The sequence below is a fragment of the Ammospiza nelsoni genome, chromosome 3, assembly GCF_027579445.1.
Source record: "Ammospiza nelsoni isolate bAmmNel1 chromosome 3, bAmmNel1.pri, whole genome shotgun sequence".
Classification (NCBI taxonomy): domain Eukaryota; kingdom Metazoa; phylum Chordata; class Aves; order Passeriformes; family Passerellidae; genus Ammospiza; species Ammospiza nelsoni.
Window position 1 is genome coordinate 50,768,633 of NC_080635.1, and position 23,023 is coordinate 50,791,655.

Consider the following 23,023-nt stretch of genomic DNA (forward strand, 5'->3'; position numbering starts at 1 on the left):
AGTTCCAAGGAAGATCAGCTTTCCTCTCTGTAGCAATTAATCCATTCAAATGGTTTGACCATTTAATCCTTTTCCATAATTTTTAAATAGAACAGAAGGAAACAGCCCCAGGAGGGCTGGACTTAAGTTACTGCAGGCTGCATCAACAACATCAAAGGGCAAAAGAGAAACTTCAATGCTGAGGATGATGATGGTCAGTAGGATCCAGGAACTGCTGCACGCATCCACACACACAGATGGGCCACACACATCTCCCCCAAACAGTATTTTGGTTCTCAATAAAGCTCAAGCATACACCATGTAAGTAACACGAACTGAGAGAGCTTCAAAAGCACATTTAGGCTTCAAAACAAAAGCTAACAGTCATAAAGAGGCAAGGACACACATTTTTCTTCTTAGATTTTTTTTTATTTACATATAAAAATGGTTCAACTGTACACTATTTACAGGACTTTCATTACAGATTTCAGCCCAATGATGGCATCCATTTAGAGAATCTAGACAGAGTATTAATAAACAAGAACTTCATAGTTAAGGGACTGAACTACAAAAAAACACACTAAAGGAATCTACACAGGTCACCTTTTCCTAAGATAAAAGGTGCTTTGTATTTGGTTTGTCATTTTGGTTGTATGTTTTTAATATGTGCTGAAACTATTAATGTGAGCCAAGTACAACATCTCTTACTTACTCAACTGCTTACATGGAACCACTTCAGAGCAACTGGCTATTCTTAATAACCTGAGAAAAACAGGTTTTCTCATACAAGTTTCTTTTTTTGCAATCTTCTATGAAGGATAAAAAAAAAATAAAAGTATGTGCATCTGTTCCAGGCAACTGTCTTGTTTGCACAGATGTCAGTATATTTGACAATTTTTTTTTAAACTAATTATTGACTTATGTGGAAAACCACACAAAAGCAGATTTGATGTTTCTGTGCCAGTGCACAATACTGCCATAATACCTCATTGTTAACTGCACATCTAGTAATAAAAATTACAATGTCCACTCAAGAACAAGAACTAAAGAAGTTCTTAAACATGTTGGCAGGTATGAGGCCAAAGTTTTGGAAGTTCTCTTTCACAGGGGAGTCTTACCTCATCACCCAAATCACCTTGAAGTGAGAGAAAGGGAGGAGTGCTAAGGAGCCAGGACAAGAGTAAAAATCAGCTGAAAAAGTTTGAAGTAGCAAAACCTTCTAAGTGTGTCACACTGGATAGCTGATAGCCCTATAAAAGGCATGAATATTAAATTATTTTCAATGTATAAATGTTAGGCACTTTCATATTCTGGATCAAGGTGCAATGAATGAATATTCAGAAGCTCAAGCAAACCACTTAATCACAAGATTATTAATCAATTAAGCTAACTCAATTAGGTGAAAATGTATAGATAAATACTACCTGACAGGTTACAAATGACATGGCAATATTTGGCATTACAGAACTTGCAAAAGCAAAGCTAACCAGCTGTAGCTGAAAAGGCATTTCCATTCCCAAGAAATCGTCACATTCCAAGCTGCTGGATTGTATCCAGATTAGCACCATGACTTGCCCTACTCTTAGGCTTTCAATACCACTACTGGCAACTGCTAAAAACAGGACTGGCGGTAACAGAGCTTACTGACCCAGAAACACATCTTGTCTCACTGTGGCCTCACATTTTCAGCTAGTCAAAGCAAGTAAAAGAATCCTGTGCTTTGTGCACTCTCAAAATTCTTTATTTCACAATCAGAAAAGCTCTAAGCTGGCCTGGGCAATTTAAACATCTAAACTATCCCTGCGCCACTAGGTAAGTATGAAGCACACAGAACACAGATTGCACAGATGGTGCTAGTTCAGTGGCTTCTATATTTACAGCTCAGAAATTTTGATTTAAAAGTATATTTAACCTTGTTTTATTTCAAGAGCAGGTCTGTTGGATATATATGTGATATAGTACAAAGCACTCACACTGCTGTTATTGATTCTCAGCTTCTAAAATAACACCACCTTTCCAATACATGTGACTATCTGCCATGACAATTTTTCCCCCTATGTTATGATATATTTTTGAGTCATTTCTTATTCATCTTAACATTGATGTTCTTAATGATAGCCTAGCTCCTGGCTGGGTCCTTTTACTCACACATGACTCCATGTGATTTGAAAGATTCAGAAGAATGTACAATGTAGTTGCATTGCAGGGGCAAGAGACAAGAACCTGAGATAGTGACTTGGTTTTAAGATGTGTCTATCTGCATTCCTCTTCCATTGTGTCAGCAAAGGAAAATCTTCCAGAACAATGAAACACTTAGCTCACACAAAACTGAGATGCTAAGTCTTAGTTCTAACAGCAACAGGGTTTCCTGATGAACTGCTAAGAATGTAAACATAGTTTTAAAAAAAATAACATGCTTCTGAGAGAATCTTGGTTTTGTGGCAGATACATCAAATCCAACAACTGCCAGAGCTAATTCCTGACCTCTTTTTTTTTGACAAAACTGACAGAAGGAAAACAAGCTACCAAGTGCAAGGTTAAATACTCTGAGCAGTTGCAAAGAAAATACTCAGCAAACTGTCTGGTCAGAAACTTGTTCCCAAAAACAAGACTAACTTTACAGTTTCTAATGTTCTCTTTATCCCTTCAGAGCCAAGTTTAACTTAAGCACTTCTCTGACATTTATAAATTCCTGAGGTATTTACTGCAATTCATATTCATCAATAAACCTCCAAACTCAGAAAGAAATTACATCAACTCCCATCTCTGCACAAGACACAGCTGCTCATCTACTTTGTAGACAGCCTTCTAGGAGCTTCAGCGATGAACAGCATCACTACCTGGAAAGTCAGTTTAACTGAAGTTTCAAGTGCAATTAATGCTGATTTTCAAAAAGCCTTCTCGTAACACCAAAAGTGTTATTTTCTGTACCTCTGCCATGGGGGTACACACTAGTGCATCTGAGCAGTAAGTCACTAAGCACTGCCTTCTAGGAACACAACCCAGAACATGACATTGAGAAAGTTGCTAAAGGGTCTCATTATGTTTGAATATAATGCAGGAACAAATTACAGCCAGCTAACAATTACTAACTGGGCTTTCCATTACATCATAATTACAAAATTCACCTGCTTGATTTGGCTTTTCCTAAAATTATCAAAACCCTGGTAACCTATCTGTTATCCTTCCTGTGAGTAGTGATGGGAAAAATAGCTATTGTCTTTAAATCTTTTGTACCATTGTGGTCAATATCTGATATAGACAAGAACAGAGGCACTCCTGAAACAGCTGTATAAACTAACTTCACCTTAAGAATACTCATGTCACTGAGAAACATAAGGACAGAAGTACTGTGACACTGGTTTCCCTTTAAAATTGTTAAATTTAGCCTGCTGTAACAGGCTAACAATTCTGATCATCCTATAGAAATGTCTTTTAAAACAAACCCACAATTTTGTTTAAATGGACCAACTTGTACCCGTGAAGTGTTCTTTTTTCCTGAACTAAACTTCATTAAAATTGCTATAAATATTTCCTACAAATAGAAAATACATATTGAATCTTGATTAAAGGGAAATAAATGGATTGCATGGATTTCAATATGAAAAAATATATATAAAGTTCTTATTCCTCAGTTTTCAAAACTACAACTCTATGATACAAAATTCAGAAGGCTGTCAGATGAAAATAAAACTTATGAAGTACAACTTAATCACACTACTTTTCTGTCGTATTGAGACATATTTTTAGAGGGTGATTTTACGTAGTTCCTGAGTTATGTTATTGAAACAGGGGAAATGGCAGTGATTTTCATCCTGCTAGAAAACATGCTTGGAAGAAGTTCTATTCATTTCTATTTAGAGAACATATTGTTCTAAAAATTAGGATGGAAGTGTCCCAGAAGAAACCAGGCTTTTGAATTTTGAGGACATTTTCTAAAGAATTTGTGCAACCACTCATTATACCTTTTTTTCTCAGTGATGATCAGTCAGCTTGCTAATACATTCTGCCAGAATGTGACATGGTTATTCACACCACTACGTGATCCAAATGGGTGCTGCTGTACTGAAGTCAACAGCAAAGACTACAAATTCACAGAATTGTTAGAGTTGGAAGGAACCTCTGGAAATCATGCAGTCCACCCTCCTGGCAAGGCAGGGTCACCTAGAGCAGCTGACACAGGAATGAGTTCAGGTGGGTGTTGAATGTCCTCAGAAAGGGAGACTCCATGATCTCCTTGGGTAGCCCCTTCCAGTGCTTTGGCACCCACCCTCAATGCAAAGAAGTTCTTCCTCATGTTGAGGTGAACTTCTTGTGTTCTTAGTTTATGACCATTACTTCTTACTTCTTTGACATGGAATCAAATTCTTAAGATACACAGGAAGAGCTTATAGGTATAATCTTATTTAAAAGAAGTAAGAGCACTTAATATAAAAATACTCTTCAAAAGAAGAAGATAAGCAAGAGGATACCTCCAGTAATAGTAAAAACTCTCAAATACTTTTTGCACGTCTATCATAATCAAGTGAAGTATTTCTTAAGCATTATGTTCATTGAACTAATTTTGAACAAGATTTGAAGCAGAAGTGAATAATAGTAGAGCTGCTGTTTTATAGTTGATGGTATGTTTTCTATAGAGTATTGTTAAAAACCACAGCCCTATTCCAAATAAGAAATAATGAGTTATATGATATATAAAAGCATTTTAAAAAGTGGTTATTATGAAATTTCCCCACACTTCTTATGCCATTTTCAGGTACTATTTTCAATTGTGCACTGATCAGAACAAGTACAACTTGCAGATGCTCACAATTTAACCCAGACTTTCCACAAGCTTTAGTAATGCTGTTCTTTCTGAGTTGTGGTTAAGCACTTCAGCACTTCATCCTGGCTACTCAGTTGGCCTGTAAGCATTCACAGGCTGCTCTTCACCAACATCTATCATCAGCATATCCAATGGAACATGAGGCTTGTCATAGCCAGAAAACTTGAAGCGGCTGCTTGGAACCACTGTTTGCTGTGTTTCTGTGGTAGCAATCTCTGACCCTGAAGACTTACTGCAAATATCCATTTGGCTACTGTTAGAAATGAAGTAACTCTCTTTTCCTTCGCAATTCTGTTCATCAGCATCACAAGACACCTCCTCTGTGCTTTCCTGCACAGGCACCTCTTCTGCTTTGGCTGGTGCCTCTGGGGAAGGGACAGAAGATTCTCCATCACAGGAACTGACAGGACTAACAGTTTGTTCTTTTGGCTCTATCACCAGCAAGGTTACTTCACCATTCACTGGCAACTCCGAGTGGGCTGATATCACAGACATATACTTCCCCTCTGATCTTGGTCCCATTAGGGCACCCGTGTTCAGGTTTCTCATCACACTGACCTAAATGGGAAAAAAAAAAAACCAAACAACTATGAGTTTGAAAGTTGGAAAAATATGTAAGTTGATAATAACAAATTTAACATCATTATTACCAATTCTAAAACAAAACTGCAAAATTAAAATCTGGCACAGTCACTGGCCTATGTCCATGAGTTCAACTGTTCCAGTAACACTTGTATGCAAGATCTCAAAAATGCTTACTTTGGGCAAGCATATTTGCAAGGATCAAATCCATTTCATGTCACCCACTACCTTGTGAAGTTTCCAACATAGAGGAAAGCAGCAAAACAATACCACAATGTAATACTCTTCAGCTGGGGAAACCTTTCATACTCTATAGCTAATGAGTGCAACTCAGTGCCTGTGATAATTTCTGGCACCTGCCCCAACCAGGAGGGAAGTGAACAACACACCCAGTAGCCGCTTCTATGCTGAAGTCTCTCAGCTTACTTCACAGAGCCACTAAGCAGTCCCTCAATGCTGCAACAAACTTTCATGTTTCTCTTTGAAATCTCTCCACGAGTTGATTGTATGAATTCTTTCAATGGCCAGGCCCCAGCTTGTTTTAAACAATTACAGTAGGCCTTCAGGCTGCTTAGATTCTTTAGACTTTTTTTTAATGTCTTTTCAAGAGTGCATACAAATGAAAAACAAAGTAGGGTAAATTTTTAGCTATTTGATGGTGTTCCCTAAAGATAGCAGAACACCTAGGGAGAAAGAGTTAATAGTGTCCTTTCACAAATTTTTTAATTCACTATGTATGTGTATCACACAATATCAAGTAGTACAGATCCATGGATTTCTTAATGCAATACACAATCATTGTTTTTTTCAGATACTTTGTAAAAAATAATCTGCCTGAAAATTCCGATGGAGTCAAATTTGGAAGAAAGAGATGTGTACAGGAGAAGGAAAGACGAAGTAAAATAACATTAAGAAAAATTACAAACAGACACAAAGAACCTCCCAGTCTGTACAAGTGTAAGAACTGAGAGGGCCATCAAAACCAGATGATCCAATCTGACTCTGCTTTTCAAGAATCTTCTCTGATTAAAAGGTTGTGAGACTGTAGCTTTACATTCCTACCTTCAGAGCACGCTGACTTCAACAGAAACTGCTTTCATCTCTCACTTCAGTCTGATTACCTTACCCCTCAGCAGCCCTGATACCTGTATGTTACTCTGTGGCTAAGGCTGGATCAATAAAAGCATCACAAGTTAGGAAAACCAACCAGCCAAACATCACCACAAGTCAAGCAAACACTCCCTGAAGAGCAGTTACTGGTCATCTAAGTTAGCCTTACAAACAGCTGTGTGAACATCACTAAGGTGAGGCAATCCCCCAGGGAATAAAGGGTTGCCACTGGAAAGTGCATTCAGGTGGCTCCTGACACACTACAACTAGCTGCCACTCAACCATCAGTGTCTCTGGATCTTCATTTTCTGTTATGGAAATAGAATACTACATAAAGAATATTCAGAGTAAATTTCCATGAGAATTCATGGAAACCACTCATTCATAAGAAGCAGATACTTAAAAGTTAGTTGCAAGTAACAGATTACAATCAATATTGAGTAGATACTGAAAATGTTAAGAACACCATAAAGGATTAATACACTTTTTGAGAATCTCTTTATACAAGTATATTGGGTATATACCCAGAATATTGGGTACTCATGCTATACAACACTGATCTTGAAGGAACCAGCATCTATAGTTTTTTTGGGGTGGGAGTCAGCAAACATCTGACTCTAATAACCACACAGCAAGTGACAAGGGAAGGTAATTCTCTGTGTAAGGTGGAATACTTGAGGAATGTGAATTACAAGAAAGTAATACAGAAACCATAGTCAAAAGCTGCATTTTCAGCTTTCCATCTCTCCCCATACCAGTGCAGGCTAAACAGAAGTTAAAAACAAAATCCAGTGAGTTCTTGTTTCTGTCCTTTTAGGATTTTCACACAGCTCTAAAAAAATCACAATCCTAAAATGTGTTAAGGGATCACCTTGCATTCCACACAGGTCCAGCATTTCACAGTGAGCACTGGCAAAACTTTGAGACTGGGGATAAAACACATATTCTCTGAACAAGAACATCCAAGACTTCTCAAAAAGGAAACCCATTTTTCTCTTGACAAGTTTCTGACCAAGGCAAGATGGTGCAAAGACACTCCTATTCCCATTCATGAAAGAAGGAAGCGATCAGAAGAAAAAAGTCCCATGTGCTTCCTGGTATCAAAGGTTTTCTAAAAGCCACTGAGTCATAACTACAAGACAATTTAGCAAATCATGCAGTTGTTTCTAGATTCAAAGATAAGAATCAGTTTATTACAGGAACTGAATGCTTATTACAGTAACACTCAAAAGATCTTATGCAACAAGGGTAATTATGATACAGTTGCCATTTGAAGAAAATTATTTACTATAGGTGAGTTAATATTTTTCTTTTATTCACATTACATAGCAAACTGACAGCCAGTGATGGGTATCAGCAGCATTTCCTGGCATGTGCAGGTACTCACATAACTTCCCATCTCCAATAACAGGACCTGAGCTTTCAGGGCTTTCACCATCTCAACAGACTAGTGAGACACACTGCTGAAAGGCAGGCTCAAGGACACAGATAAATAACACATCCCAAGGAACCCATAACAGCTAAGGTAATTACTAATTCTTTCTTTAATTCCTTGTCTAACGATGTGTACACCTATGAGTTCCAAGTAATTTTCAGGCGGACATTTAATGAAGGAGAGTTTGAGAACTCCATTCCAAATCTTATTAGGATGATGGCAAAAATCTTTGTGGTCTTTGCATGGTTCCACAAAACATGAATGCTATGTAACTTTATAAAGAGAAGACTATGTTACTGCCCCCTATAAATGCTCACAGGGGAAAAAAAAGTTTTCACAAAAGCAATGAAGCAGCTTCTGTCTTCTAACATGACAATTATTTGTGGCAAGAGTCAGTCAATATTTACAGGAACAATTAGTTTCTCCACATCAAAAATATATGTTGTATAACCAAAGAGCAAAGCCCTGTCATTCCTGTCAGAACCAGAAAAACCACCAGCAGAAAACAGAAAAGCAGGCTTAAGTAAGACTCAACTTTCACTTTTCTCTTGAGAGTAAATGTTTTCTACTCCCAAAAATATCTGCCACCATTCAAATACAAAAGACACTGAAGAAAAAGACAGGGAAGTTAAAGCAGAGAGAGATGCCCACAGCACATCAGAAAATTATGGTCAGGTTCCTTTAAAAGTAGGTATGCCCTTATCATAAATCTTAGAACAAAAAGCTAGTACAGGAACAGTCACAGGACAAATTGCAACGACTGAAGGCAATGGGTGGAACGAGACAGCTTCCTGCAATACTTTTTATGAGATAAAAGGGAGTTTTAACTACAGCTGAACTGCTGAAAGATCAGATTCCTTTGATCCAGGCAGAAGACTAACATGATGTCTTGTAAAGGAATCTGTCCCACTTCACATATGCATAGCCCTGGTAGGATCCTACTGTTTATCATGATGTTTAAGCATTTAAACAAACGTGTTTTCTGATGAAGACAATCATTCATTGCCTGTATCAAATGACAGCTGCACTGTGGAAGTAGGACCAAGACACGACTGATAAGCAATTCCTGGGAGTCACAAACAGCATAGAAAATACAGTATAAAAGCTCTGGAGCTCTAACTGGCAATGGAATTTTTTTCTATTCTCTGACTATGTAAGACACGCAAAGGTAGCTGCTCGATGGTTACTCTTTTTCATTTTCCCAATTTGGAGTTGGAAAACTCCAAATTGCTGGAAGTCACTCAAATGATGTTTTAGCATCTACTTAAACGTGCCAGGAAGGAGACCACAGAAAATTAGCAGTCCTAAAGTAGGAAATCTTGCCCAGCCTTTTAACAGATGGAAGAACTCCCTAGATGTTTTATTTTCACACAAGCTCAGAAATGGCACAATTATGATAACCTGTACAGAAAGAAATGCCTCGCACATATTCAAAGGTCAGTGACAGGCTCCAAGTGCCATTAAGTCTATAAAGATAATGTCATATAATTAAACTTATCATTGATATTAATTAAATTGTTTGCTCATTACTTCAAATGATTAACCGTAAAATAATTATGCTTGTTATTAATTGCTCATTTTACATTCCCACAGTATTCACATCACCTATATTGAAACTACGTCTATGAGCTCTACAACTTATATTTGTCATTAGAGTCTTCATTGGAAATGGACAGAAATACAGAATACCCTGTTTTGGAAGGAACGAACAAGAATTGGTGGCTACTTCCTGACTCCAGCCAGGGCAACCTAAGAGTTAAACCGCACATCTCAGAGCATGGGCCAAATGCTTCTTGAATAGGATTTGGGCAGTGACCACTTCCCAGGGGAGCTGTCAGTGCCTGATCACCTAGCTAACAATATTTATAAACAGTTAGAGGCTTTATTCAGCTCCTTAGCAATAAAATATGATGTAGCATATGAATCATACTGTGGTACTGGAACCTAGGAACCACAAAGTAACATCTAGCCCAGTAAAATGAGAATATGGGCACACACAAGTTTCTACAAGGCGAGCTCAAGTGTGAAGTTGGACCACGCATCAGGAGGCTCACAGGTGTTAAGGAGCACACATTCTATTTGTGATATTATGCTTCCTAATCCTTTAAATCAGATATCACAGTGCTACTGGAAACCCAAAATAAGTATGGATCCATTGAGTACAGCACTGGATCCATTGATCACAGCACTGTAATCCTGCATGAGCCACCTTTTGCTCTTGAATGGTCTTCACAGAAATTACTGTTCCATGTACATAGGACACAAAGTTACATATTCAGAGAAGAACACCCTGGTGTGAACATGACAAAAAAAGTCTCCAGTGTCTGCTTTGATATTGGGGCCTAGCTGGAGATGTCAGAGAGGTTTCTCTCATCTGGATTTTTAAAGCCTACAGTGTGAATGGCTACCTCCAAACGAGTCCCCTGGCTTCATCACAGTCAGTGCAAACAGGAATTTTAGAAAGCATTTTGTCTGACCAGAAGTGCGTATAATTTCAGAACAAGATGAATCATCTTGTGCTGCAGAAGCTGGTGGACTAGATCACCGCTTTACTACAAAGGAACCACCTCTGACTTGGCATCTCCACTTAGTCAGAGCAATCTCGCCTCCTGATATTCTATTCCAAAGAACAGAAATTCCAGAGGAATCTTGGGCATTCACTGTGGAGAGGTCATTTTAAAGGGTTTTGAAACTGAACGCCAGACAATGGAATCGAACATTATTGTCTACTCTCTATAAATGAGACTTCCTCCATCCATTGAGAAGATACACTTACTGTGATTTCTGTTTACTACTGTCTCAGGTGGCAGCTCTTTGAAGCTGTGGTAGTCCATTTGTGACTAACACAACACCAGGAGAACATTACAACAGTAGTTCTTAGATAGTCCACTCTGGACATAACATCCACTCTGTTTCCTAAGGATGGCTACAGGAAGGTTTTTAAATAGAGCAGCTGTTAGACTTCTCTTCCCTGTGGCTGCTCAGCGTGAGAACAGACTTCCCCATGTCCTTCTTCCCTCTTCCTACAGAGCTATTACTCCCTCCCCTTACTCTGCACATTACTAAGAATATTGTAGCAATTAGCAGAATTGCCAATACTACCGTTTAATGAAGGAATCTCACAGCTCCTGCGACAGGACAAAGGGAAATGGGCACAAACTGAAGCACACAGAATTTTTTCTGAATGTAAGAAAAACTGTGAGGGTGGTTTAACATTGGAATAGATTTCCCACAGGAGCTGTGGAGTCCCCTTCTTTGCAGGTATTCAAAAGCCATCTGGATATGCTCATGGCTAACTTGCTGTTGCGCTTGAGCAAAAGGCTCTGGGTAGATGACCTCAAAAAGCGTCTTCTCAAATCAGTGATTCTGTGGCTTTGTGTCTCTGCTACTAGAGTGAACACAAACCTGCCTAGGTATGCACACATGGAGTTTTTAAGAACCAAGTTTTGAAACTAGACCAACTACTGCTACTTCAGTTAAAGAGAGACTGAAGTCTAGCCCTAAAAAACTAAGAGGCATCTGGTTGCAAAGGCTATCAGAATATTAGACTGGCATAAATTCTAAATATCTATGAGACCATGGTAAAAAAGCCAAAAAAACCCCAATCAAAGAAACCCAAGAGATTGGCATAAATGTAGAGTAGTTACAGAACTTACCAAAGACTTAGGCAGCTGTATGTTGTTTTTCCTTAGTTTCTTGCAGCCACAATACACTGTCGGTATTACCGTCAAGATCCCAATAACAACACACAGAATGATGATATCATGTGTACCTGAGAAGGTAAAGCAAAATCTACTAAGAATTTTGGAAAAACAAGCCCCTGCTGTATTATTTAGAATAATTTCAGAAATTTTAATAGCTCAGAGTGCTTAGCTGTAATGTGTGAACTTTTAAATCTACTATCTTTTTTCACTCAGAAAAACTTAATCCATAAGACTTTTATGGAGTAAATAAAAATTAGAATGACAGCTTTTCAGGTTACATAAACATAATCACATTTTTATAGAAATAAATGAATTTTGCAATTAATTTTTTGTTCCTTAGAGATGACGGATGGAGATAATGAGATTTGTACACCTCCTATGTGACAGCATATTAACTGACATAACTACACAGTGTTTATGTACAATAAAAGGAAAATATTTATCCTCCAAAACACAGAATTGTTAATGACTACAGTAGGACTTCACTAGCCTGAATCTCCTTAATGCCCTCCCTCATCCAGCTGCTCCTGTATGTTTAAGAAAACTGCTTCTATCTATTTTATCTCTCTGCTGAAATTACAGGCCGCGATGAAGTACAACCAAAATATTTGTAAGATGTTTAGAGATAAAAATTTGGGGCACTATTTGCCTTTTGTTCTCTTTAATTAAGAAAAAGACAGTAATATCTTAATTTCATGACCATAAGTTTATAGTTGCTTCCAGTTAAAAGTATATATGCATTACCCTCAGTGATGAGGCTGAGCAAAAAGCCAGCTGCTAGAACAGACAATGCCTATGAAAACCATATAGCTCAGTGAATGATCCATTTGTGAATTTTTAATTACACCAGTGTTCATGTGCAATAGAAGTAGGCTTTGTAGTATCAACACAGGAAAAACACCCCCCAAAAAATTCAGGGTTAGTTGAAAATAATACATGATTTGTAAAGGGCAGAACTGCCAAAGTGCATTTGGAAAAGATTGACTAGGCTTTCCCTATTTTTTCTATTCTCCCAAAGGCACCTCAAGCATCAAATACTTGCTAGATCAGATCTGTCTTCAGATTCAGTATGTTCTTAATATCGCATTTGAATCCTCTTACTCAGTGTCTGCCTGAGAGGAACAGGAGTGCAAATTTCCTCTGATGGAGTGCCAAATATCAGAAAATCAAAATTTGCTTTTGCTGAAATACAGTAAGTGGAACTTTCAGGAAGGATTGGAATTTTGAGGCTACATTTATGCATTGTACAGTTGTCGTCTTCGAACTCTTCAGTCTGAAAAAAAGAATGGAAGACATGTTATATCATTTGACTCACTAGAACAATGTTACAGCACCTTCCACTACTTCCAAAAATGTTACAACACTATTAGATATGTTTCCCACATCAATCATATACCTTGCAAAAGCTGCGTGACCAGTACTGGCTACCTTAAGATGTTATATTTGATCAGAGCATAGTATTTTCCAGCTAAAATTTCTGCTGTTTATAGTAGAGATTCACAGTCATAAAACTTTCACTGGATGCATATGAAAAGCTAACTGTAAGTAAATACACCTGTTGTAATCTTCCTCGCCTTCACCCTCCATGATTGCTAAATAAACTGGTATAAATACCTTGAAAGGCAATTTTCTTAAATGAAATGTCTCTTTAGACAAATGAGAGGGACACAAGTTAAGTTACTAAAATTTGCATGCATGCAGACACAGCAGCATGTGATCCAGTAACACCTATCCTGTGTACAGTTAATGCAATAATCTAATTTTTGTAGTAAGCACTCATTTGGACAACTAAAATACAGACCTTTGGCTCACATATCTCACTGTAATGGGCTCAGCATTTTAGGTGTTCAACTACCTATTAGTTCCATGTGTCATAGGTGTAAATCCCTTGTATAGGCATTTAAGGTAAACAAGTGTTTTGAATTTTAACTGTTATTTCTGGAACCTACCTCATTTTTACTATTCCGAACAGTCACCAAGTAGCCAAGAGACGAATAAATGTCAATACAAGAAAGAGGGAATACAGGATGGTGAATATCAACCATGATTTCATCACCATGTCTTGAGATGTTCAGTTTTGGCGGTCCTATTTTTCCTGCAACACATTGCACCATTGCTATTAGGCCAAAACTTTTAACATAAAATACAGTATTTATTGTTAGCTTTCCAAAATTCATCAGAGATTTGAAAAGAATTACAACTTTATTTCCATGCTGTGAATATTGCATAGCTGTGGTAAGACCTCTCTGTTGCTTAGAAGTAATGGACGCATTTGGATACATAAACTAATCAGCTTCTAAAATGGAAACAGATTGTGCATGATGAATTTCACTGTTAAGCAATTTCACTTTCCAACACACATAAGATCATAAAAATTCAGCTTACAACAGAAAAAACTTACAGCAATTAAACATATACATGAATGAGAACCAAACACAAGATCCTGCTGACTAGATCCCACCATCAATCACCTCAGTTAAAAAAAATACTGCACTGAAACAAAGGCTATATGTAAAGCTTAACAAATCTCACCATGAGCATCCAAAGTCTCCAAACTTTAGACTTCCCATGGCAATGGCCTATGTGAATTTTTTGTGTCTAATGGTCTGACTGAACACAAGTTTCTTGTTCAATGGGAAAAGGATTTTGTCTCTTTTCTCCATACATGGCTACCAGTTTTCTGGAAACTGTCACACTGAGCATTACTACCATGACTTGTGTCCTTTTGTCAAACTATAGAAACCAGACACTATTTCAAGTAATAGGACTCGAGTGCAAGCGGAATCATAGCAGAAAGCAAAGAGGGACTCCACTCCTTCAGCTCCAGCAATGCAGAAATCCAGCTCCAGTTAAAGCATAGCCCAAGTCAGATAGAACTTCATGGGCCAGCTTCTCCCTGGAAGCTGTATGTTGGGAACAAGCATGGTAAGAAGTCTCTTGGTCTTTCCTGACTCTGTTGCATTTCCTTTGCACTGCACATGCAATGCCAGGGCCTGCCACATTGGACTGTAGACAAAAAATTTACTTTTACAGTACTAATGTTAAAGTCTGATTTTTTCCAAAGCAGCCTGAAGGATTTACATGACAAACTAGTTACTTAGTTATCCAGTTACAGCTTTTAGTATTTCCTAGACACCTAAAGCTATCAGTTCATGGCATTCTAGTGTCAAGCAATAAATGGCTACTTCAGTGATTCCTAAAGATCCATGTTGTCTGGTGACAGTTTCCCACCCTAAATGGTGTCTGGAACATGGGAAGGATTCAGAGTGCACCATCAGCATCATCTTCTTGCCTTCAGACATTTTGAAACCAACTCAGACACTCAGTAAGAGCTAGTAAGCACCATGAAGTTCCTACTAAGCAATCATCATGCTTCCTTTCATCCCGAACTCCTGGCTTTAAGATATTCCCAAATGCAATGCAGTAACAGAGCAAAATAAATAATTACTAACTCTCTAAATTTTTGGAAAAAATTACAAGGTTTAGTTTAGATACAACTTACCATGCTTTTGCAAAATAAACTCATTTGTCTCAACATATTCAGACTGTTCTGACCCAACAACAGCTTTAACTTTAAGCCAATGAGATGAATAAGGTTCACATATTTCCTCTGAGACATCACAAAAATGAGTTGAAGTGTTCACACAGGTTGAGACCTCCTTATATTCACCTAAACTGTAAAACAGATCAAGTAATAATTAATACAATTTCAACAATTCTGTAAAATACACTGCCTGTAACAAAAAACTGTGAGGGTGGCCAGGACCTGTGAGGGCAGGGAGGTTGTGGAGTCTCCTCCCCTAGGGATATTCAAAAGCCAACTGGACATAATCATGGATGACCTGCTCAAGCAAGGGCTTTGGACCAGATGACCTCCAGAGATGCCTGCCAACCTCAACCATTCTATAACTTGACAAATTTTGCCTTAATTTACACTTGAGCAACCTTTACCCTACATGACTTTGCCACATAGAAACAAGAGAATTTACCATGGACTGACTACTTTTATGTGCTTCTAGAGAATATCAGGTATAGGAAATAATGAAATAGTAAGAACTTACTCGTAAGGCTTGATTTCCACAATAAAATGAGGAGTTTCAGAAATAGGTGGGTACTGCCAATGCAAAACGGTTTTGAAATTTTCAGATGTTACTACAACCCCCGTTGGTGAAGGCACTAGAATGAAGAGAACAATTGCACTTTGATAAACAGACCTTTCAAACACAAGAATGTACTTATAAATTATTTGGAAAAAGCAACATGCTAGACATAAATCTCATAAATACTTCCCCCAAATGAGCTCATCTGTCAGCAGTAAAAACACCTATGAGCCCTGTGAGCTAATTTATTACTCACCTCTCCTGCAGAGACAGCTTTTGTCCTCCTTGCAACATCAGATAACACATGCCCACTGAAAGCAAGTCCCTCAGACAGCCTGTATCAGGTCCATAAGCAGTGATGATTATACCCCTGGGTTGGTCTTTTACAGATATAACAGCAAGACGGGTTCTAAGACTTTACTCAAGTTAGAGATTAGCCCAGTTCCTGCAGATTTCTCTTGCTGTTCAGAAATTGAATTGGAATGGATGGGCTGGGAGATAGTACCAGAGCTGGAGTATCAAGGCCAAAATACAACAGGCCTCCTAGGGTAAGCCTGGATTCCCTATGACTTTCTAACAGTGATAGCTCTATCACTCCAGCAGTCTTTCCAGTAAGCTGTGATGCCCAAAATAAACGACAAACATTTGTAAGGAATTTGAACACTGAAGCTATAAAGTAGTTCCATTTGAAGGAATGCATCTGAAGCGTACTTAGCAAACAACATCAGAGGTAATGTAGTAAAGCAATCCAAAAATAAAAAGCAACACTGACAGTTTCCCATATGCAGCAAGTATCTGTTTCAAGCAGCAACCTCAAGAGGGCCATCAAGGGAGCAGCTGCAGGGGAAGGAATATTACAGGATCCTGTAAATGTTGAAGGCTGCCACATGACACTCAGGAAGAGAAGAGAAATTAAGGTCACCCAACTGAATTTAACTGTTTCAACTCAGCTTCTCAGTGTCTGGTTTGGCACCCCTCGTATTCTCAATGTGGCTTTTACAAAATGCTGAGGGAACTCATATTAGACCTGCTCTTGTTCACAAAGCAAGTACTACAACTTCACTCTGTGATATATATTTAGGGAAAGTAAACAATTTTCACATCCTGAGAACAAGACCACAAATATAACACATTACTGAAAGCGATACGTAGAAGCTGAGATATGCCATTGACAACCACAAAGGTTTGATTTAATATAGGTCATTCTGCAAGCAATACTGTGGTTAGTTTTAATAAGAGTGGTGTTTCAGCTATTGGAAGAAGAGGAACATAATCATCAAATTCACAACCACAAGAAAAAAAAAGGTGACAAGTTGACAGAAGAGGTGTCAAGCACACAGGCGAAAGCACATAAACGTTACTTCAAATATGCACTTTTAAGCCAGTGTAGCTAGCCTTACAAAATTTTAACTTTTGTGCACTATTACACAAAATAAACTGCTTAACATAAGGAGTTGATCCCAGAGCACTGAAGGATGTAGCAGATGTTACCAAGTAGGACCCCTCCATGATCTGCCTAAGGCTTGGGGAGGTCCCTGGTGACTAGTAGCTAGCAATGCACTGCCTAAAGCAAAACTTAATTCAATGAACTGGACCTTTCCAAGATGTAAAAATGAGACAGCCTTCAAAGCCTGATGCTTGCATCTTGTGCAAGACTGAAATTCCTTCCCTCATTCTGGCATTACTGTACAGACAGAGGGATTTGTCACCACTGCTTACACAAGCAGTGCAATAATGCTTACACAAGCACTGCAATAACACACTTCACTGCTTACACAGCTGAAGTGCAATAATGCACGTAACAAAACAGGGCCTGATGAAACCACAACACAGAGTTTATGGTACAGCTATCTGAGACAACAGCAGTCCTAACAGCCATAATAGTTCATTCAAGTCATATGTGACTTTTAAACATCATTTATGCACTGAAATACAGACTGAAAGCACAAACTGAAAGCTTGAAAAGACAAACTGTGGAAAAAATAACAAGTAAAAGTGTATTTTCAAAGTTTGCTCCTTTTGTTTGTTTCTAACAGAAATACAAAAATCTTTATATTCCTAAAGTGACACATCATAGGCTTATAAGCCACTTTAACAGGCCAAGAAGGACAACAGTTTGAACTTTGCCACAGTCATGGTTAACTCATCATTTAAAGACCTACAACTGCAATAGTACCCAGTCAGTCCCTTCTGGGCCCCTGACTGGGAGAAGCGTGCCTTCCCAGTGCCAGCCCTGTACTCTACCTACAGTGGAGTGTCAGCTCACAGATTCACAGAATATTCTGAGTTGGAAGGGACCCACAAGGACCACTGAATCCAAGTCTTATGTAAGTGGCCCATAGGGGGACCTGAGCTCACATATCCACTTAAACTGCAGCCAGAAAGGGTAGGAGCTCTGATGACTTTCACAAATCCAAAAAAGTCACTCTTCATAGCTTTTGCCACCCATGAAAATTAAGAAAATGGAAAAAAGATCAGATACACTTGCATTACCTTTGAATGCTTCTGCAGTACTCTGCAGCCATATGCATTATTAAAAAAACCAAACAGAAAAAAAGGTGGCAAAAAGGCAACCAATACTCTGAAAGATGGATTCAGAAGGCAGCAAGTCAATGCTAAGGATGAAAATAATACATAAAAAGAATTTAATCTGTTCCTGAAAGCTGCATTTCCTTGTTTTTCTTTTTTTTTTTTTTTTGTGCTCAACTTGGGATTCAAAGGGTTTGAGATAACAGACTTGACTGGGATGTACTAGACTGAATTTGCAACTGTTAAGTGCTGTTTAGCTCCTGTGGGTTGCCCTAAGGCTCGCCTTCCTGACTGTATATTCCTTTCCTGACTCTATATTTGAGTCCAGTGCTCCTTGCTCACTGCTTGCAGCACCACTTATCACCTCCTGGTAGTGTGTCTGGGAACATTCCAGTAACAGCCACGGTGATACACAGGGGCTGGCAAGAGGCCGGGGTATTGCTGCTTTCTTTGTTTTATCACACCCAGTAGATAAAGTGGGGGGAAGAAGAAGGAAGCATGGGACATTTGGAGAGATGGTGTTTGTCTTCCCAAGTAACCCTTACCCGTGATGGGGCCCTGCTCTCCTGGAGACAGCTGAGCACCTGCCTATGGGAAGCTGTGGATGAATTCCTTGCTTTGCTTATGTGCACAGCTTTTGCTTTCCCTATTAAACTGTCTTTATATCAATCCATGAGTTCTCCAGCTTTTACCCTTCTGATTCTCTCCCCAGTCCTGCTGGTAATAGAGCCAACAAGCAGCTACCTAGAATTTGGTTAAACCTTGACAAAACGGTCTTAATTATTTATATCCTCACTTCAATCTGTTCTAAATAAAAAAAAAAATGGCGTGCACTAAAAGCAGAGTCCAGCCATCTCCATGTGGGGGCTAGAGGAGAGTTAGGAGCACTGCCCAGCACTACAGCACCAAAACTGAGCAGGAAGAGGTCAGTGCTCACCACAGGCTGCAGGAGCACCAAGCACGTGCCTTGGGGAGGAACGGGAAATGTCTGTCAGAGCAGTGGCTCTGCCATCTGCCACGCTCCCCTTCAAGGCAGCACACCTGGGTTAGCATGGCCCCTCTCTGTGCCCTCTGCCAGGCCAGGCACTGAACAGGTCCTGCTCCTGTCAGACCGCTGGAGGGAACCTGCCTGTTGGCTGTGCTTGGTTGGGAGCCTGGCAGACTGGCAAGCACACAGGAGCAAGGTAATGAAGAAATTTTGTACCTGCTAGCTGACTCTGGCTTTCTTTTAAGAGGCAGCAGCCACGAGGTGTATGTGAAAATGCTTGCATGTGCTTGCCTTGGCCAACTTTCCTTTATTCCTCCAAAAGAAACCCAGGACATGCATTTCTCTTGTAATGACACTGGAAGGTACTTCCTTAAAAAATTTACTGAAAACAAGCTTAAATTAATGTTTGTAAAACAATTTATGCAGAAGGTTCTACCAGAAGTTCTCGAAAGACCTCAAAGCCACAAAGGAATTGGTTTACAAATTAAATGAGTACCATGATGTGTAAAATTCAAAGCTAATGATTTTTAAAATATTTACTAGAATGAACTTAAGTATCGGGGATAAACATTATACATAGTAGACAGAGCATTTTGACAGCTTCTATTTACAACAGAATTTTATTTTCTAAGGGCTCAGAGGTTTGACACTGTTCTATGGAGTTTTTAAAAGAATTGTTTATGATAAAAATATCCACAACGTTGTAAGCTGTACTAAGAGGAGAGGCAGACTGAGATCATCATCTTGAGAAAAACCACAGCAAGTTGCACAAGATGGACACTTAAAAAACCAGATGTAATAATACAAGCTAAATATTGTTTTATCTATTTTATGAGTGTCCATCCCTTTTGCTATAGCTGTAAAGTGTTATAATAGATGATATCTAAATACAGCACTTTCTACCATCTAATTTGCTTTTGTTTACAGTTTGACAGTAAATTGCTATGAATGTCAGTAATCTGAATCATAAAAAACAACAAGGCCACCATGATTATCACACACAACAGGAAGTCAGCTGCCTGAATGAACGACACACATTCTTGGAAATGTGGCTTACAATGTGCAGGAAGCACCTGAACTGCTGCCATAGCCTCTAAATCTTCTTCACCTTGACCACGGACCTTGTCTTCCAGGATACTAAAATGCAGACTGAGAGTACCCATCAACAAGTGCCCAGCTCCAGCATGGAGTCAGAGGCCTATCAATGCAGGCACACTGGGCACCCAGCTGCAGGAAATGCAGGTGTTCCAACTGCTGCTGGGTTAGCTGGCTTTGTTCCTTTTCTGAGGAAAACAGTGTCCTACCACGGAAAGTGAAGATGACTGAACATTTCCTCATTACACACTCAGCCTTAATATATGTATTACACTACTGGCACTTTGAAAGCCCCGTAAGATTTAAGGGGAAATAATAATCATACAACTGTTGCCATGGAAATTCTGGGCTCCTCAGTACAAGAGACATGGAGCTCGTGGAGTAGGTCCAGCAGAGAGCTACAAAACTGATCAAGGAATTGGGGCACCTCCATTATGAGGAAAGGCTGAGGGAGCTGGGCCTGTTTCATTAAGAGATGAACAAGAGGGGACTTCATCAATATCCACAAGTATCTGAAGCAGGAGTGAAAGGAGAGAGTGTTGTCTCACTGGTGCCAAGCAACAGAACAAGAGGCAACGGGCAGAAACTAATGCACAGAAAGCTCCACCTGAATATGAAGAAGAACTTCCTTACTATGTGAGTGACTAAGCACTGGAATAGATTGCCCAGAAAGGCTGTGGAGTCTCCCTCACTGGAAATACTCAAGAGGGAGATGCTATCCTGGATGCTATCCTATGCCATGTGCCCTAGGATGACCATAATGGAGCAGGAAAAGGCTGGACCACATGACCCACTGTGCTCACTTCCAACCTGACCCATTCTGCTATCCTATATGTGACAGCATCATAAACATGGTTCAGACTTCCCTTTCCACCTTAATTCTTCCCCTGTAGTTCAGCACATCTGCTTGCATCAATATTATAACAAAGTTATTAGTCATTACAAATAAAACCATGCTACATCATAGCACTACTCTGTGTGTTTACAGAGATAACTGTTGTGCTGGACTAGGCTGGATTATTGCAGGTTTGTTCGACAAGTGATTTACTGCTTTTTACCCTAAAAATTCTTAATACAATGTAGAAGTGGCATATTTTATTAGCAATTAAAGCATGCCCTTAAAAAGAGACTAAGTCAGAGCAAACAAGACAGTATTTAACATATCGAGCTATCTTACTGATCCAGTGGGAGAAAAAGATAGTATACCTGCAAAGTTCACCAGTCATAATCAGACACCAAGTCAAATGAACTGGATATTCAAAATGCAAACTATTAAGGGACAATAATGAAGGCAGATTATTATTTTTAGCACCACCAGTCCATATCAGACAAAGGTAAGCAGACTTCCAAAGCATGGTGTGGCCCATGCTCAGGGGCAACCAAGTTCAGTCACTTCACCTGGGCATGGATCTGAACTCCAAGAAATCTCCATTTGCACAATCCAAGGAGCCTGTGCACACAGCCAGATTTCAGCAGTCTCAATAAAAACTAAATGCATGTTCCCTTTTGACTATTAGACAGCAATCTCTGTTTTTAATGAACTTTTACCGTTTAAAATGAAACTAGTAAGCCTATTTTTTTCGTAATTTACTTGCCGGGCAAACAGAGAGCATGCTGCTCTCCTCTGGCAAGCCATCCCTCCCCAGGAGTGCTTGGCCAGATTGTGCGTGTCCCAGGCCGCGATCCCGATACTCCCCAGTCCTGTGCTCCCCATTTCCGACCCGAATTTCCCAGTTTCTCTACTCCTTTGTACACGTGAAGCCATAAAGTACAGCGGAGCAGGCCGGTCCGACGCACACGCCGCTCCAGCTGTGCGAGCCAAAATGCACGAACAGCCGAGACAAGGCTGATGTCGCCAGCGCGCCGCCAGACGGCCTCCGGGGCCAGCCTGAGCCGCGCACCCACCGAGCTCGGCCGGGCCCCTCGGCGGGAGCACGGCACAGCCCCGGGCAGCGGGGCCTCCTCCCGCCGCCGCCCGCTCGCTCGCACCGCCCCGACGGCTCCCTGCGCCCGCAGCGGCCGGGGCAGCGACGCGGGGCCCGCGGCTCCACCGGCGGCGCTCGGTCACGGAGGGTGCCGGGGCACAGCCGGTGCCGGTGCCGCCGCCCCGCAGGTGACACGTGCTGCCCATCAGCCGGTCGGCCTGCCCGGGCCGCCCCATCCCCCCGTCCCGCCCCGCCCGTTACCTGCGGGCGGCTGCTCCCCTTGGGAAGCCGCGCTCCGGCGGGGCGCCAGCAGCGCCGCCACAGCCAGGAGGGACAGCGGCACCCGCATGGCGCCCGGCGGGGACCGAGCGGAGGCCGCCGCCCCGCACACAGAGCCCCGCGGCGCTCCCACGCCTGCTCCCGCCCCGCTCCGCTGCGGCGCCTGCGCCGGGCAGGAAGGGGCGGGATGCCCGGCAGTGATAGTGCGGGGGCGGGCGGCGGCCTGGAGGTCACAGCCGGGCAGCGCCTGGGGGGCGCCGGGGGAAGGGGAGGAGGGGACCCGGGGGAGCCACGGAAGGTGCGTTGGCGGCTGCGGCGGTCCCGGGCCCGGCAACGAGGAAGATGTTGTGCTCCGATATGCCTTTGCTGGGTTTGTCAATGCTCTGTTTAAAGTGCTGCTGCTGGGCTATACCTGCCAGCCCCAGCCGCCTGGAAAGCACCGTCCAGCTCGACATGTTGCGACTTGTGCTCG

The 23,023-nt window shown here is 40.6% G+C and overlaps 1 protein-coding gene across 1 annotated transcript; it reads right to left on the reverse strand.

Moving 5' to 3' along the window:
• Window positions 1-386: 386 nt before the first annotated feature.
• On the reverse strand, window positions 387-22,686 carry IFNGR1 (interferon gamma receptor 1). The gene is made up of 7 exons (XM_059469297.1): window positions 22,534-22,686; window positions 15,697-15,811; window positions 15,138-15,310; window positions 13,585-13,730; window positions 12,737-12,908; window positions 11,588-11,703; window positions 387-5,362 (listed from the first exon to the last, which is right to left on the reverse strand). The coding sequence occupies exons 1-7, from the start codon at window positions 22,619-22,621 to the stop codon at window positions 4,871-4,873; spliced, it is 1,302 nt and encodes a 433-aa protein (XP_059325280.1). The 5' UTR covers window positions 22,622-22,686; the 3' UTR covers window positions 387-4,870.
• Between the last annotated feature and the right edge of the window lie 337 nt (window positions 22,687-23,023).